The sequence below is a fragment of the Triturus cristatus genome, chromosome 4_2 (genome assembly GCF_964204655.1).
Source record: "Triturus cristatus chromosome 4_2, aTriCri1.1, whole genome shotgun sequence".
NCBI classification, from domain to species: domain Eukaryota; kingdom Metazoa; phylum Chordata; class Amphibia; order Caudata; family Salamandridae; genus Triturus; species Triturus cristatus.
The window spans coordinates 783,001,413-783,020,140 of NC_140586.1; the positions used below are offsets into that span (position 1 = coordinate 783,001,413).

An 18,728-nucleotide genomic window follows, 5' to 3' on the forward strand; every position below is an offset into this window, starting at 1 on the left:
ATATAATGGGTACCGCACAGTTTGCATTATCTTGGCATCAGAATCAACAGTGGCCTCCACAGAATGGTGGAGGAATCTTTTTGTGGGCTGCCCAGGAATGCGTGAGGGGTGCAACAGATTTAGCTCTTCCTTTGTGAAGGTGCTCCGAAGTAATTCCCAACGCTTAAGAGAGAATTTCACCTCACTCAGGCAGACTGCTGGTGTCCTATTGCCTCCACTGCATAATAGGTCCGCAGCTAGTCTCAGGATTGTACGGAGTACTTATTGGGGAGGCTCATTCACAACCTATCCTCGCCCTAACACGCACCAAATGGTAAGCAATTTTGGGCAGGGATTCTCCCACAGCAGACTGGGTGGAACTTCTTCACTCCCGTTACTGAGTCCTTAGAAAGTCACGACTCAAATTTTTATACTTCAGACTACATAACTGGTACTGATCCCTGAAAAAGCTGCATTGAGCAGGCCTCCAGCCTCAAAGCAAATGCTGGATATTCTCAGCAGACACGTGGAATTTGTTCCATATCCTATGGGCCTGTCCGACAATACAACCCTACTGGGCTGCAGTATGGCGACACCTGCGACAATTCCATCTTTGTTCATCCTTCCCTCTGCACACATGGCTCTCCTCCATTATGACGATGACGCCCTTAAGATGGACATCCATGCCCATTGGTGGCCGACCCTTTCTGTAGCAAAATTATTCATCCACTTTCAATGGAGTCAATCCACAGGCCCCATCACTGCAGAATGGGTGATAGTTACACAGAGTAGCCCTGCATGAAAAGTTCATGTATACGCTTAATGACATACGGGAAGCCTTTGATAGAATATGTGGCGCCTTGCTGGAGTCCATCACGAACCTCAATCTGAACCGAAAATGAAACGCTCTTTAGTAATGTTGTTTTTCTGTTGAGCTTTTCTTGACGACATAAATCAATTATGCAAATAAGAAAAAAAACATTCAATATTGAGGCACACTTCAAGGCGTTAATTTGTTGCTCATGCTACGAAGATGTCGACCCTCTGCAAACTCGCCTTCAACTTGAAAGATTCTGGGGCTATCAAAGGATACGCCTCCAACAAGTGGTTCCACTTTTATGCCATCCACATCATTGCTTCCAGTAACTGATCAGCCTTTAAACGCTCTTGTTCCACAAGCACCTTAAAGGCCTATCATCTTGAACATGCCAGATGCTAGCAAACCTACTCACTCCAGCGAGCGAGAACACTTGTGTTAATTGTATAAGAAAATATCCTCATAGGAGGAGTGTGGCCAGGACTTGGGTTCGGGTCCCTCTGACTCTGTCAGGCCCTATATTATTTTCCTTAACTGTTCTGGCAAATAACACTGGTGGAGTTTTGAACAATCTATGTGAAATGAAGGTTAAGGTAATCCATGTCACGGATTTATGTCCTGTTCAAATTTTACACGTTTTATGTAATCTTGCACACCCTAAGAGCTATTTCCAGGACGGTGTTTTTCAGTTTTTTCTTTGGGTAGCCTATGATTGTTGTATTGAACATATTTTGAACAGTCGCTTCCAAGTGTTTATAATGAGCACCGATTGAGAGCCCTGAAGCAGGGGCAGAAGGCCTATTCGTCTCAGTTTCTGACTGTGCCTGTCAGTGTGTCAGAAATATGGTCAGAATACATGGTCATCTAATCCTTGGCCTCTATGATAGTGCATAGAGCAGTGATCACATATTACAGTTGCAGCTGTGTGTGAAGGAGGTACACAGATGCCAAAATATTGACAAGGTGAAAGTAAATGAAAATGTTGTGTTTACGGTTAAATGGGTGTGTTTGGGAGGGTGAAGTGAAGGAGATGCGAGGAAGTGCATCCTGGAGAGTGTGAAAAGAGGGTGGTGAAGAGAGGAGGTGCAAGGTATGCAGATGGGTGAGATGTGTAGAGAAAAAGGGTGTAAATGTCTAACATAGAGTGACCATAACAGGTGTGATTGAGACACTCTGAAGACCATTACCCCTTCCACAGGACTGTGATGTTTAATTCAGTCTCGCAATTTCAGAATTGAAACATTTCAGTCTTAATTATTTTCAACAGATTCATTGTTACTAATCTATCTTAAATAGCAAATGGCCCCTGGCAAAGTCAATAGACCTGGCTGTTTGTAGGCACATGTAAGTTTTTACCTACCTGGAGGAAATACCAAAAAGCTCAGAGAGGATCCAAAATAGGCATAGGGTTGCCCACAATGGGAATCAGAGAAATGTAGTTTACTTATTTCAACTACATAGGCCACTTCCCTTTTAGAGACCCCTCACTTTTTGTATCCCACCGAAAGCCCTGTATTTGGACAAATGTGATACTACAGATACTTATACCACTTCATATACACCATCTTCACCAACATGTTCTCAAATAGGATTTCTCGGGTCTGCTTCTCAGCCTGTCAAGAAGGTTTAGGAAGTGGGGTTACCAAGTTATTCGCCCCTTTGGAGACCCTTCTGACATCTGTAACTGTATTTATGGAAACATTGTGGCAATGATTATGCGTCCCCTTTGTTCCAGCTGTCTTGGCTTTTTGACTATAGAAAATTTCTCATGCAGAAACTAAGACTGCTGTACCAAAGGTATTGCTAAAAATGGGCCTTCTGTTCAAGATCCAGATTTCCCAAAAGCGTATCCTCTACTAACTATATTTGTAGTGTCATGAGTGAGGAAGTGGTGTGCTTCTGTTCTTATAAAATTGGTAATGCCAGAAGGAGAGACCAAATCGATTGCAAGAAAGGTGTATGGCACAGCAGTTAGTTCCTCCAGTGCTACAGCTCTCCTAGGGTGTTATGGCAGGTTATAGTGGGAATTGATGGAACATTTTTCAGTCAGTGCTGACTTTATAAGGGTGCCACCTGGACACATGCTTAAAAGCACCTACTGCTGAGTTCTTCATGTGTGAACAATCTTCAGGCGGTAATAAAAGTCAAGTTGACGCATGTAATTAATGTACTTACTGGAGAGATCTGAGTGTTGTCTAATTAGTTTTTTGACTCATCATAACGTGGTATAAAGGGTTAAAGTGCCTGTTACAAAGCACAATATGTAATAAGTTATTTAGTGCAGACAACCCCAACCACTGCTACATTTTAAATCTTGACTGTGTTTCTACAGAGCAAGCAGTCTCAACATATAATGCCTACCAGTAAGGATGGTATACGACTCCTGCCTCTTGAATCCTTCATCATTTGATTAAACATGTTTCATTAATTGATTTTTACAGGTTTCTATGTCTCTGTACATGTGTCTAATGTAAAGCATTCTGACACTGCTTTTTGATGAGAAGCGCTGTTAAAGAGATTAATATAATGTGAGAGGGTGCTATGGAGAGATGAGGGATACCTTTGGAGGGTGGTACTGAAGAAATCCATTGAGTAGAAGATTTGTTTTTGGGGGGGGGGGGGGGGGGCGCCAACAAAGATTGTCACACTGGGAGCCTACAGAGTGCATTTCTAGAGTGAAAAAGGGAAAACTTTAATGAAGTTCTAAAAGAATGGTTTCTAGTGTCCAATCTGATTATTAGCACCTTAATATATTTGGTGTACTTATCACGGATAATTACAAAAAATTGTTGTTAAGGAGGTTCACATAACTGTGTTTAAGAAGCCTTACTCCTAGCATCTCCAGTACAGTCTACCAATAAAGGACTCCTTCCTGAGGCATGGGAAATCATCAAATCTTGGTCTCCCTGTTGCCACAAACAAATGCCTATGCCTTGCCCGATGCTTTACAACCAGGGACAGTGCCAATGTACTTTTGCTAAACTGGTCTGGAAAATTGAGTACAGTTGGGAAGGAACATCAAAAAATAGAGTCCATGAAATCTTTCCTTCAGGTTTCAGTAACCTTTTATTTTTTTATTTTTTCAAATTTGCTAATTCTTCAACGAGTTGCTTCAATCGAAAATACTAAATCGATTTGTAGATCAGTTGCATTTTCTATAGATCAACAGCCTTTCTGCCTACGCGTTTCGTCCTTCCCTTAGGACTTCATCAGGGCTGTAATAATAAACAAATAAACATACAATTTACACCCGATTTTCACAATATACCAAAACCATGTGATGCAACAAACATTTAGTTTAAATGACCTGATTCTAATACAGACACTTCCTATACTAATGATATATATCACCCCTCACCAAATGAAAAAGGCAACAGTGACTTCTATAAATGTAATAAATTAACAGTTTCCAATAAACTATAGTAATGATTGTTAAACTTCACACACCTTGTATTTTTGGAGAGAAGAATTCTCTTCTTTTTCTAAACATCGAATACTTTGTGTCATAAATTTGCGGCGCGCAACCAGATTTTTTTTTTTTTTGACATGTTTTTATTAGGGTTTTGCATATTTTACATCATATGAAACATTCACAGATGAGTCTGAATCGCTGTATTGTAACATTCTGGGTCATTGGGAAAGACATAGTGTGTGGAAGCTGTAGTCCATTAGCCATCGGGTCTTCCCTGATGGTTCGAGAGATCTGTCCTCCCCTGTGCCGGTATCATCTGGTCTCCCTGTCTAACGCCCTGGTCGTGTCTATATCTGCTGTCTCGATCAGGGGTGAATTTATCTTCCCGTCACGGTCTATCTAGCGTCTCCTCTTGTCTCACATTCCCTAGCATGTCGTGTAACTAGAACAACAGAATGTAAACCGCCAACTGGGATTATCTACGCCTGTGAGGCTGTTTGGAAAGGGCCCTGGGGTAGGGGGGGGCCCCCGAAACTGGGTATGTTATGGGAGGAAGGGAGGAAGTGCGTGAAGTGTGGAAGGGGGGGAGGGGGGATGTGAGGCCGGCGGGCGAGGTGCTCCTATGACACAGTATGTACGGGTTGGTGGTAGGTGTATGCGGTGTGCTTTAAGGCTCCCCAGGGGGGAAGGGAGGGGGCGGGTGGTCGGATTGCCATTTAACGCGCAGCCGGGGGACCGGGTCTGCACATGCCTTCGCTGCTGGGTATGTTGTCTTTCCTATGGGTTGTTTGTGTCCTCCGTTGATCCGGGGCGGTCGGGGGGGGGTCGCCGGGGTGCGGGGAGAGGGCTGTGACGTGTCTGGGGTGTCCCCTGTATTGTCTGCTTGCTTAAACAGGATGAGGAGTTGTGCCCACTCCATGGATATCGGGTGTTTGCGGGCGCCCTTCGCCTCCTCCTCTCGTAGCAGTTCCTCCTCCGCCGCTCCCCACTTGAGTACCGCGCCCACCCATGTGCGGTGCGCAACCAGATATCTGTAGTAAATGGGAAATGAAACGTGTATTGAAAATTCTCTTCTCCATTTAGTTTAAAAGAATTCATCCATCTCCCTTTCTTACATGTTAGAAAAACACATTCCCTAACGTTACTCATTGAACCAGTGTAACCTGATATATGAACTTATGTCTACATAAATACATACATAATTATTATGTTCTTATAATAAAGATCCCTCTTCGTGTTCTGAAAATGAAATATTACTTGTCCCTAATTAACAGCGTGCCCCCAAATCTCTGTGATGGATGAGGAATAAAACCTGTCTTAAACATGAATATCATAGTTAGTTTCCAATTAAGGCTACTCAAGAACTCCTTACTTTTATATTAACAAAGGTCGCACTCACCTAAATTGATCTTTGAAATAGAAACGTCTAACACCTAATTCCTTATTAAGTCTCTAAAAAATAATAAGAAAACAAAAGGTCCCCATTGAATTAGTACCTAGCAGTATTTACTAAAATCGGGAGGTGAGCAGTGGGAAAGCTTAAACCTACCTTGAATTCCATCAATTCTTATTTCTCATAATTTCTTCAATAATCCTCTTTTCACTATGTTCAAAAGATAATCACTGTGTAAAAAATCAAACTCCAAGAACCAGATTATTAATCACAATACTGCCACCCAAAAATATTATTCAACTAAAAAAATCAAAATCCAAGAACCAGATAATTAATCACAATACTGCCACCCAAAAATATTATTCAACTAGACTGTTTTTAGCTAAAGTCATTCATTACCTCAACTACTGTCATTCGAGATTTCAAAACATATCTTAAAAATAATCAAATATTATTTCTCTGGAATGGAATTATCCCCAACTCGGTCTCGAGTCTTTGAGAATAAAATGTTGATGGGATATTTCAACCGTGAACTGACTAGTGGATAAGTTTGATCAGTGGCATAATTGTGAAAAAATTTGTCTTACACCTTGTGAAAATTTGGAAGTTTGGGTGTTTGAGACCGAGTTGGGGATAATTCCATTCCAGAGAAATAATATTTGATTATTTTTAAGATATGTTTTGAAATCTCCAATGACCGTAGTTGAGGTAATGGATGACTTTAGCTAAAAACAGTGAAGTTGAATAATATTTTTGGGTGGCAGTAGTGTGATTAATTATCTGGTTCTTGGATTTTGATTTTTTACACAGTGATTATCTTTTGAACATAGCGAAAAGAGGAGTTTTGAAGAAATTATGAGAAATAAGAATTGATGGAATTCAAGGTAGGTTTGAGCTTTCCCATTGTTCACCTCCCGATTTTAGTAAATACTGCTAGGTACTAATTCATGGGGACCTTTTGTTTTCTTATTATTTTTGAGAGACTTAATAAGGAATTAGGTGTGAGACGTTTCTATTTCAAAGATCAATTTAGGTCAGTACGACCTTTGTTAATATAAAAGTAAGGAGTTCAGTAGCCTTAATTGGAAACTATATGATATTGATGTTTAAGACAGGTTTTATTCCTCATCCATCACAGAGATTTGGGGGCACGCTGTTAATTAGGGACCAGTAATATTTCATTTTCAGAACAAGAAGAGGGATCTTTATTATAAAAACATAATAATTATGTATGTATTTATGTAGACATAAGTTCATATATCAGGTTACACTGGTTCAATGAGTAACGTTAGGGAATGTGTTTTCCTAACATGTAAGAAAGGGAGATGGATGAATTCTTTGAAACTAAATGGAGAAGAGAATTTTCAATACATGTTTCATTTCCCATTTACTACAGATATCTGGTTGCGCGCTGCAAATTTATGACACAAAGTATTCAATGTTTAGAAAAAGAAGAGAATTCTTCTCTCTAAAAATACAAGGTGTGAAATTTAACAATCATTACTATAGTTTATTGGAAACTGTTAATTTATTAAGTTTATAGAAGTCACTGTTGCCTTTTTCATTTGGTTAGGGGTGCTATATATCATTAGTATAGGAAGTGTCTGTATTAGAATCAGGTCATTTAAACTAAATGTTTGTTGCATCACATGGTTTGGTATATTGTGAAAATCGGGGGTAAATTGTATGTTTATTTGTTTATTATTACAGCCCTGATGAAGTCCTAAGGGAAGGACGAAACGCGTACGCAGAAAGGCTGTTGATATATAGAAAATTCAACTGTGATCTACAAATCGATTTTGTATTTTCGATTGAAGCAACTCGTTGAAGAATCAGCAAATTTGAAAAAATAAAAAAATAAAAGGTTACTGAAACCTGAACGAAAGATTTCATGGACTCTCCTAACTGTACTCTTTTATTGATTGTGGTTTTGATGACAGTGAACCACAGGAAGTTGAGCATCTAACATTTTTCAATTGGGTGGTACTGTATGTGTTAGTTGCGCACATTGTCTTCCCTTACTGTCATTGTTCTCAGAGTCTTGGTCTGGAAAATTCTTTATAGTTTTCTACCAGTTTGTTCCTCTGAAATCACCTTCATTTAGTTGAGACACTTCAGAGCCAGGATCATTCTGATTAGTCCAGAATGGATGTGGCAGTGATGGAACAGTGACATTTTGCCAACGTTCGAGAGACCCCCAGTACAAGGTGCCATGCAGACTGAATCTGTTATCTTGACTACATACTAAGACACACTTCTCTTGCTTACCACCAACCCAATTGGCATAATTGCCCCTGAATTCGTGCAGTATGGCTATTTCAGTCTACCAAACAACTGTATGGACATTTTGAAGGTAGCAAAAACATGATACCAGTCTATGATTTAAAAGGAAACCGGTTCTCCATTTGTAGTCAGCAGCAGAATTTTAACTTTATTACTTGCCAGGAAAAGGCAGAGTTGCCATATTATTCAACATATAGCTAATTGCGACATCCAGCTTTCATCCTTCATGGTGCAGAAGTAAACCACACCATTAAGAAAAAGTGAGTCTTAAATATTGTTTTTCACAACTCCTGTTTGAAACATTTAGTTACTGGTTCAGAGGGATGTGAGCCTCACTCAAGCAATAAGCATAATCTTAGTCAGGGTGAACCATAAAAGTCACTATATAAACCTGTGCTGAACCCTCTGGTAACTTGACCCAAAAGCAGTCAGGCTTAACTTAGAGACAATGTGTAAAGTATTTATGCAGCACTTGTACAGCAATAGGGTAAAAACGCAACACAAGAAAAATTCCTAACCAATTTAGAAAAAGAGTAAAATGTAATTAATAGACTGATTCCAAAATGGCAAAAATCCAATATGTAATACCAAAATTATTAATTTTTTAAGTTTGAGGTGAAAATTGTGCCAGAAAAAACACAGCACCGTCCCAGGTATTTGACCATGTTTGACCTGGTCATAGTCGCATGCTTCGGCCAACCTCAAATAGTGGATCGGATACAGGGACCAGGTTCGTTCCAGTAAAGAGTTTACCTTCTCCGATTCCGTTTGCATGCAGTGAGCCGCAGCTGGAGCTTCGTGTAAGCCACAAGGAGGTGGTTGTTGGTGTGAGGAGCAGATCTTTCCAGGAGCTGCGTATTGGCAGGAGTCACAGGCAGTCTATGTTCGGCACAAATAGAAGGTCGGCGTTGAAGCTTTGCGTTGGCCGGAGACGCTGCAGTCCGTACTGATGCAGGAGCGCAGTCGTGAAGAGTCCCAAACTTCTGGATATTTACATGGAGCTTAGTTTTCCGGCAGGAGGAGTACACTCTGATGCCAGCCATGGATTCAGGACCTAAGGGCCATCTGTTGGGGATCAGGACTCTGAGTCACTGCAGAGGCCAGGAGCAGGGCTCAGGCAGGTCCTGTTTGGTCAGCTAGGCAGTAACTGTAACGTCTCCGGAAGCTTGTTGTGTCCCTGCAGCTCAAACAGGAGGTCAGCCAACTGATCTTTGGAGTAATGTCTGTGGATCCTCGGTTCACGGCAAGCAGATGTAGTATTCCGTCTTCAGACAGCAGGGCAGTCCTTCCTCAATATTCCACAGGAACAGGAGTGCTCTAATGAGAGGTTCTGAGAGTGCCATTATTATACCCAGTGTCAGCCTGTGGGTGGGGGGTGTCCCTTTGTCTAACCTTCCCTAAGTCTGGCTCCAAACACACTAGGGTAACAAGAGGCAGGCAGGCCTAAGTGTAAGCTGCATTTGTCAGTGGTAGGGAAGGCAGCCCTTAGATGTCAGGAAGGAGGTAAGCACAGACCTCAGGCTATCCTTTCAAGCTCAGGGAGAGCAGAGAACAACCCCTGAGACCATTCTGGCCACAGAGCTTGCCCCCACACCCAAGGCCCTTTTGTCCACATTTCTTGAAGGAATACTCCACACACTACAGGGGAGTCATTCACAGTCATGTAGCGATGGACTCTGATAGAAAGGTATATTTGGTTTAAGCAGAACAATTATAACTTTCTAAAAGTGGCATTTTCAGAATAGTAACTTAAAATCTGACTTTACTATTAAAGAAAAGTGTAAATTACAATTCAAATGAGTAGAAGAAGTATTTCTCGATCTGTTTCCATACTTAAGTGATCACGTATTAAGGGTAATAAGGTAACCCAATGTTCGTCTATGGGAGAGATAGCCTTGCTACCGTGAAAAATTACTTTAGGAGTTTTTGATTATAAGGACATGTAAATTATAAACCCACGTTCTGCTTTTTAAATACCATGCACTTTGCCCTGTGAGTCCTTAGAGCCTAACTTAAGGGTGACTTGTAAGTATTAAAAAGGAAGGTTTAGGCCTAGCAAAAGGTTTTGTATGCCAATTTGAAATAACAGTTTAAAACTGCACTGCAGGTGCAGGCCTGAGACATGTTTTACAAGCTACTTTAGTAGGTGGCCCAATGAGTACTGAAGCCCACTTGTAGCATTTAATTTACAGGCAATGTGTGCATGTAGTATTCTATACTAGGGACTTACAACTAAATTAATGTGCTAATTAGGTGTATACCAATTCTACTATTTTTAAAGGAGAGAGCACAAACACTTTGCCTCTGGTTAGCAACATGCACAGACTCCTAAAGCTACAAAAAGCAGTTCAGCAAAAAATAGAGGAGTGAAGTAAAAATATCTGGGGAATGCCATATCAAGGATGTCATGTCTAACATATGCCCTTCAGCAGAAAGCAGGGAGAACTACCCACCCTCATGGGAGTCCTCATCGCTAATGCAGAAAAACCTGGAAAGACTAACAGCATTGGCGTGATCAGTCCCAGGGGAATGTTGCATTGTAATTTTCTTTCCCTATAGGGACATGGACCACCTCAACAGATGAGGTTTCTCACTAGCCCCCTACCTCCCTCCCCACCCGCCCACCCACCCACCCCCTCCACCACATCTGCATCAGCCACCTGAGGTGCTTGTGGTCTGTCTAAACCCAGAAGTAAGTCCCAACCAAGTATGGTCTCAACGTCTTCAGTGCCCAGACCTCTGCAAATGCTTCCCTTTCTATTGCACTCCAACTCTATTCTCAGGGACATTTGCTCCTGTTGATGAGATCTACCGGTTGGTTCAAGCCCTCATCATTTAACTGAGAGAACAGCCCCAGTTCCACGCTGTGATGCAGCCATCTGCACTAGTAATTCTTTGAAGATCTCAAGTGCCTTGAGCAATGGTGCTGCGCGCATGGCCTCCTTAAGTGTGTCTTATGCTTTCTGGCACGCCTCTGCCTAGATCACCTTCAACTGCTTCCTGGACATCCGCTCTGTTAAGGGTGAAACAAGGTTGCCATATCCCTTAATAAATCGCCTGTCATATCCAGTGTGGCCTAAGCAGGCTCTCCCCTCAGTCTGGGTCTTGCGGGGTGTTCCCAAGACAGGATGGATTGTACCTTGAGTCCACCGACTTGATGGCCCAAGTACACAACTGTTCTCTGCCTTATTTGGCACTTTCAGCCCTTGATAGTCAGAGCTGACCTGCGTGCTTGAAGCACTGCCCACAGGAGGTACAAGTGGTCATCCTAGCTAGAGTTGAAGACCATAATGTCATCTAGGTAGGTGGCACAGAAGTCCTCCAACCCACCCAGGACCCTCTTGAAGGTGGCAGGGACATTCTTTAACCCAAAGGGCATCTAAATTGTGTAGATGATGGGAAGTGACGTCCTCTTCTTGTGTGGCTTCTTTTAAAGACAATTTGTTGAGAAACAAATGTCTCTTCCTGTAAAGATGGATGATGGGAAATGAAGTCCTCTTGCATGGCCTCTTCTTTTAATGACTTATTTGGAGGGAAACCAGTGATGTCACTTCCTGTACAAATATATGATAAGTGTGTGCTTCATACTAGCATCAGCTTCCCTCTGTTTGCTAGTTTTAGATTAGGGCTTTTCCAAGGCGTGCCAGCATGTGTCTGTGAATAATAATGCTAGTCCCTTCCCACCTCCTATTTTGTGAGTGAACTGCCATCCCATGCTTTGTGGTATCCCTTACTCAGACTTCTCCCCCTCCCTTCTTTTAAACTTCCTCCTTAAATCTGACATAAGTAGGTTGATTTCTGGTCCCTGTTGGCAAGGAGAGTTCATTGGCTCACTTCCGGTGTCTCCTTTTCACCTTCTCTACTGTGGAAGCTTCAACTTCCCAGCTGCAGGATTGTTTTCCTCGTCCCTTCTTCGAGGAGTATCTCAGAGGAGGGAGGTCCAAGTAGAGCACTCCGTCCACCCAGAGAGTTCCGCAGGCCAGCATCTTAAAGCAGCCAGAACAAGCTAGAGCTCCCCAATCAGGATGAAACGGAGGGGCCTACTCCATCTCTTCCACTACATACTTCATCTGGGCATTGTGGCGTTTTTCACTTACTGTTTTGATGTGCCGCCTTAAGTTTCAATCTTTACAAACTAGACCTTAACAAGACTGAGCCTCTATTTAGAAGTTATGGGCCATGCATAAGTTTACCCGCATTCAAACATTTACAGATGGCAAGTTTCTTTTATCACCGTGTGTTATCTGACAGCTAATAATTCCTAAACTGGAACTCGCTGCACAACGGGACAAGTTGTGGTTGCAAAGATCATAAATGCTTAGAATCTACTGCAGCCTCCCTTCCACTATGAACTCAGGCACTGAGAGGCTCTAACCTCCAACCCACCCCCAAGGGGCAACTACCTCCACCTTCTCAAGAAAAATGGTGGTCCTTTTCTCCTCTGAGGAGATAAGGTGCAATCAAGGTACCGGTCTGCTAACTCCCCCTTTCTGAGTCAAAAGGTTCTTAATAGGCAGGATACTTTTATGGCACATGCATACATGAAAGGCTGACACCAAGAGAGAACTATAGGATATTTAGTAGCAATCAGCATAACATCGTACAGTGTGTTCGATGGCTGTGCTGTGACAATCAAGGCTAAAAGTTGTGCCATTTATGCATCGGGTTCAACAAAGAAAACTTCAGAGTGGATGTGCATACAGAGCATCAATCAATCAATCAATCAAGGGATGGTAAAGCACAACTACTCACCCTTGAGGGTCTCAAGGCGCTGCTGGGAGCAGATCCATAAAGTTACATTTAGGTAGAAAAAATGGATTTTGCTTCTGTGTACACCTGTATCATCTGCATATAGGAGGGTACACCTGGGTTAGGTAAAAAGAAGTAGAGACAACACAGTCCAAGGCCTACAGGAGGGGGGCGATTTATGAGAGATGGGAGGGGAGATGGATTTTGGGTCATCCCGAAGCCCTTTTTCCAGGCTGAGATCTGCAGATACATTTTCAAAAGTTGATGGCGGTGGGAGGGAAGTGGACCGGAGGAGGGTGGAGTGAGTTGTGCTTTGTTGTGCTATAAGACAGAGGAGGATAAGGTTGAAGGTTTACTATGGGTTTAATAATGTTTTACCTAACGAGTGTTTTTCTTACTTTACATTTGTTTAAATATATTGTTGACTCTCTCAAAATATGTTTTTCCTTCTTGCAGATCTTCAAGATTTATTTAAGAGGTCAGGCCAGGGTTTGGAAGGAACACTGTCCTATGAAGATTTACAAAATCTCTTAAATTCTAAAGCACTGGAATCCAAAAATCTAAAAGAATTTGATACCAATGGAGATGACAGATACTCATTGCTCGAACTGACGTTTGCTTTAGGTCTGTAACATTCCCTCCTAAGGCTTGAATGGTGGAGAAACAAAGTTTCTCCAAAAATAACAGTATCTACAGTTGCACTCTCCCATCCCCCCCGTGTTCACTCATTTTCAAAGATCCCACTCCCTTGCACTTCTATGAGAGTTTTAATATTATTCTGTTGGAATAATTCGCAAATTGTTTTAATATTGTTTTTATATCTGGTGTAAAGGAAGTGTTATGTGATTATTTGGACGCTAAAGGTTTATATTTCTTAAACTGAACAGTTAACTTAATCCTATATTTAATTTGCATCTACAGATCTTTCAATTGGAAGCTTTATATTCACCAGATAAATACACTAGCATGCTTTTTCACTTAAATTGCCTTAAATCGGTTAGCTGCACTTTATATGAACCCAGGAAGTGCGTGTACCCCAAAAAGTCAGCCTTTAGTTGTAAATAAATGAAATAGTGATGTGAATCACACTTCAAGTGAGAGGCAAATTACACGGAGTCATCCTGCTTAAGTTATTTTATAAACCCGTTAAAGATGAATGATAACGTGCTGGTTGGGCGATCTCATGGTTGCGGATGCGATGCATTTTAAATCCAGCAGGGATGTTGCATTTAATTTATTTCTTCTTCACATCAAAGTGTCCAGTCGAAGATTCCTTCCTCGCATCTTGCATATGTAATCTGCCTTCTGCTTTGCACTTTGGATTGCAGCCCTACCTCCTCTATTCAGCTGGTCTGAGCCCTGGCTGTGAACGAAGATTGGCTGCACCAAACAAAAAGTGAAATTGCACAGATTGGATTCACAAGAATACGTTTCTCTTCTTTTGCGTTCATGACTGGAGGTTCAAAGGGGAGTTCTTGCATTGCTTCTCCTGTTTCTCTGATGTGAGTCACCGGATATCAAAATACTCCATAGCTTTGACTGAATACGAGCTGAACAGGCCACCTTCTCCGTTCCTCCGACTCCTCTTTTAGAGCTCAGTGGTTTTACCATATGTATATCTTGGGAATGATTGATCAGACCGAGACCTTGAAGGGAATTCAACTGAAATGTATTGAGCGTCTGTAAATAACTCTATTGGAATCTTAATTTTATTTAAGTCTTGAAACAAAGTTGCTGAATCTTTACAAGCACTGGATAGTATATATGGAGCATTTATTTCCATTCTGAGATGTTATTAAATCTTAATTGCTTCTTATAGTTTCGCTGATTTTGCTTAACTGCTTGCTGCATATTTGGGCGTGTCGCCTTGCACCCAAGACTTGAACTTTAACCCCAGCTGCCTGTGTCTGTTAAACTGAGGTCATCGAATGGAAACACGAGCCACAGGAGAATACTTCTTGTCAATCCCCAGTAGAACACTGGTTTTGATACCGTAGCGACGGGCTGCTTTTAACTAAAGGTGTAGCATTAAGTAATAATAGAAAATGAAGAAGATCCAATGTTTCAGCTTTTATTCACCCACAGCGAAGCACTTCTGTAAGTAGTGACATTGTGAAGTGTGCATGTATCCCGAGTTGCATAGCTGCATTACTCCTGGGGTTACTAGTAGCTTTACAAATTAATTCCACCTTGTTAATCAAACAATCTATGCAGTGCTCCTAGATACTAAATATGGAGACTTTATTTAGTGTTTGTGCTTTTTACCATATGATAATAAGACCTTTGCATGACTTTTATAATACTGGGTACTGTTGACCAACATAGGCTTGCTTCCCTGTGTCTTTCCCTATTGCTAGTTTTGTTTTTGTTTGATAGGACTTCTGTGACATGAATGTTGTACCGCAAAGGTATGTCTGAGGTTTTGTGACCATATATTTAGCCCTCCTTAAATGCCATAGGACATAATATGATTTTAGGCTGACGCTGCTTTTATCAAAATATAAAGTAACCCACCACATCACTATAAATGTGACTATTATATTGCAGGTCGTATAAAAGTCACTGCTATATTGGAGGTCATATAAAAGTCACTTTGCTAATATATTGCAGATCGTTCCATGAGGTTTCCTTAATTTATTTGGTAGATGATATATGATAACGAAAAAGTAGATTTGATAACTTTCTCTTATGCAATGTTGGTTAGAAACGATTTTTTAAAGCTTGTTTTTGATCACTCCATACTTGTGTGAGGGTTTTTGGTCTATTTACTTTTAAACACTTCTTTTGCTGTTTATAGGAAAAGGGTTTCTCATCTATAGCCCGATTTTGGTGAAATTTCAAGGAAGTTCAGCAGTCTCCCCTGTCACTATGCTGGACTTCAGCTCTCTGGGAAAGCATCACGCAAAGTTCTGATTTTGTCACTATCGATAGTATCTTGCCTAGTAATCTCTCCTGAGTTGATGGCCATGCTGACTACATTCACACCTGGAGCTTGATACTTCTGCTTCCAATTTTTAATCATAATTCCAGAATTTGAGATGTCTTTAATCGTTTTGAAATTAACTACATATCTGTATACAGTTTGGAAAGAATTCCGCTTGAGGCCCAAGCATGTTTAGGCTCGCAGATGGCCATGTATGCCTTAACAGCAGACACGGAAATGTATACATTTGTGATGATACAGTGCAACTTTGCTGTCACTAGATAACATGGCAGTCTATAAAAAAGATTCACATGTTGACCAGAGGCTTCCGGTAGGTCAGGAGTTTATTTCAAGCTCGGCTTTTCAACCTTTACATTATTGGAACTCTGAAAGTTTAGAGTGGTTTCTGCAATCCTATTGTTTTTAGTTTGCCTCTTCTGCAGTTCGATTCTAGTCTGTTCTCTGGGCTCATCCCCATCTCAGGCAGTCATTCATCAGTTTCTAGCAAAGTATAACATTTGTGCAATGTTCAAATTATTGTAATCCATCAAAATGACTCTATTTTCTCATTGCCCAAGTATTCAATACACTTCTTCCTAAGAGTCCTTACTTCCTTCTCTGCTGGTAATGCAACAGTATGCACAGACTCCACCCACTATGGAGAAGGCAATCGTAGAATTTGATGAGAATGTGGAGAAGGAGCCTAGTTATGTTCCTTTAGCATTCAGTCATGCAACTTCAGGTGTAGAGCCAGTAATGAGGAAGAAGAGCAGTAGAGAAGACAGCAACTGGCACATTCTTTGCTCACCCTGCATGCAGTTCACTGTGGCTGTTTCAGGTCTAAGTAAAGGTATATATAGCAGAGATGAGGCCGTGCAGGATTAGCAAAGGTGTAATTTGTGTTTGTGATGGGCGTGGTCTACAAAACTCCCACTCTGCTGTCATTTTAGTGGGGCGTGAGGGGAGAACACGCCAAGTGAGCTAGTTACCCCATATATACTTGTATCTTCCAGGTGTATCTGTTTTCAGGCGCCGTTTCTGGTGAGGGACATACGATAATAGCAGTTGACAGGATGTGGTTACTTTAGTCAACGATCTGCCTGCAGGGAAGCATTTTCTTGTCTTTTATGTGAGTGAGTGTTAACATGTTTGTCTAGGTCTGTGAAAGCTTTAGTGCTTTTTGTATGAGACTATAGGGATTTTTTTAAGACAAACTGAGCCTTTTTTTGGATGGTGAACATCTAATTCCTTCCACACTAATCTAATTCCTTCCACACTAATGTGAACTTCACTAGGACAGATCAGTAATCTTTAGTGGCACAGGTGTAGGAGTGATCCCCCACGACCCTTTAGACTCTTAAAATCTTACATAAGCTGCTAATCTTTTCAGTTGTATATAGTCAGGTTTTTAAATCTCATTCTCCTAACCTTACATAGTGATATACACCCTTTGGAAAGAATGGTTAACCTTACCTGCTGAAGGAGATTCAAAAACGGCTCACAGAAAATAGAAATGGTCTGTACTTCCAAAAGAGTGGAATTTCCATTCCATATCGCCGGGTTTTTAGAGTAAATGTGTGTGGTACCAGTAACCGGTTTTAAGATGTGTCAAAATGCCCCATGTTTTGGTTAGCATTTGATATGCGTGATCTGTTTGCCTCAACACATTGAAAAGAAACATATCAAGCAGTGTAGTATTGCATTAGATGATTGCCTTCGTGCACCCTTTATGCACATTCAAGAACAATTTAGGTCTTTTTCTTTGGTTTTTGGACCCCAGGCAAATTAGTGTTTTTATATTTTCCATCCTACCAACGAGAAATATTAAAAAATCTGTGCATGGGCAAAAGCAATAAAGCACACGAGGCTTCTTAATTGATTACCAATCAGCAAAGTAACACAGACGCTCACATAGCACATAGTTTCCAAGTTTTAAGCTACCCTTATACTAGATTTCCTTTCGCCATTTTATAAAACTAGTGCAACATTTCCATAACCAAAAGCAAAATGTAGCAATAAATACCAGATATGCAATGTACTGCACATCAATATACCAGAATCTGCAGGGTGTACTTACAATTTTATTTAAATCACAGAATGTGTGTCTAAGTTTGAATGCAGGTCTGCCACTTTTCCCAAAACACAGGAGGACATAAAGATTATTTAGGGCTGATTTGAACTGCAAAGAAATCTCGAACGCCTTCTTAAATAATGCGGGCAGTGGCATGCCCTCAGTATATTGTTGTAGTGGGTATTACAAATAAACTATTTTTGCCAGCAAATTATTGGAAATTGTTTACATTGTTTTCCTTGTAAATAAACAAATATTTCAAGTGAGCCATTTATTTTTTGCTCGAGTAGCATACTACTGTTATGGATGAATATGTAAAAAGAAAAATTGAATATACATTGAATGAAAACAGATTCTGCTGATCTGAGTGGCTATCATGTAACATTGCTTTAATTTATGCAGATTAATAAAGTAACATATTTTCATTGTGTAATTATTTATCACTTTTAAAAACTGATGCATGTCGGCGGCAAGAAAACCGTAAGTATAATAATTCAGGATATAGATCCTTCAGATTGGCATTGCCTTAATAAAACTGCATGCCTAGAAAGGAAACCACGACTACAAAAACTTAGGACAGAATGGCTTAGGGCCTTAATCAAAGTAAATCTATACAGCATGCCCTTCTGATAAGGTACACTTCATAATTAAGATTTTGACTTGTATGTTATTGAGTAAACTTACTATTATGCTGATCAGGGTTTACAGTAAAGAAAACATGGTATATACTTTGTCAACCTCCTTAACGTTGTTTTTTTTTTATAAAGGATTTGAATCCATGTAAACTGCAGTAACATTACATGTAAAAGACATGCACAGCATTGACCACTGTAAGGCCCCTATTTTCATTTCTCCTGTACTTTGTTTCATGGCGAGGAATGAAGCTTCTCTGGTTTTTACAAAATTCTACAAAGAGGTTAGTACTTCCTGCTGCAATGTCTTTTTTAATCTCCCTCCATGCTTTTTGTTCAGCTCTCCAAGAAAACTTGTTTTACTTAATCTAAATGCTAAGCCTTGTGCCACCTTAGTCTAGGAGATGCCTACTCTGCCACGTTTTCCTACCCTTTTTCTTCATAATGATTTTTACACCTGAAAAGGAAA

At 40.7% G+C, this 18,728-nt stretch overlaps 1 protein-coding gene across 1 annotated transcript in view; it reads left to right on the plus strand.

The window, feature by feature from the left end:
- Nucleotides 1–18,060, plus strand: part of EFCAB14 (EF-hand calcium binding domain 14) — a 322,123-nt gene extending 304,063 nt beyond the window's left edge. Inside the window, exon 11 of the mRNA XM_085602705.1 lies at nt 13,090–18,060. Within this exon, the coding sequence (XP_085458831.1) occupies nt 13,090–13,265 (176 nt within the window). The 3' untranslated portion in view covers nt 13,266–18,060. The remainder of the gene's footprint in view (nt 1–13,089) is intronic.
- Nucleotides 18,061–18,728: the final 668 nt, after the last annotated feature.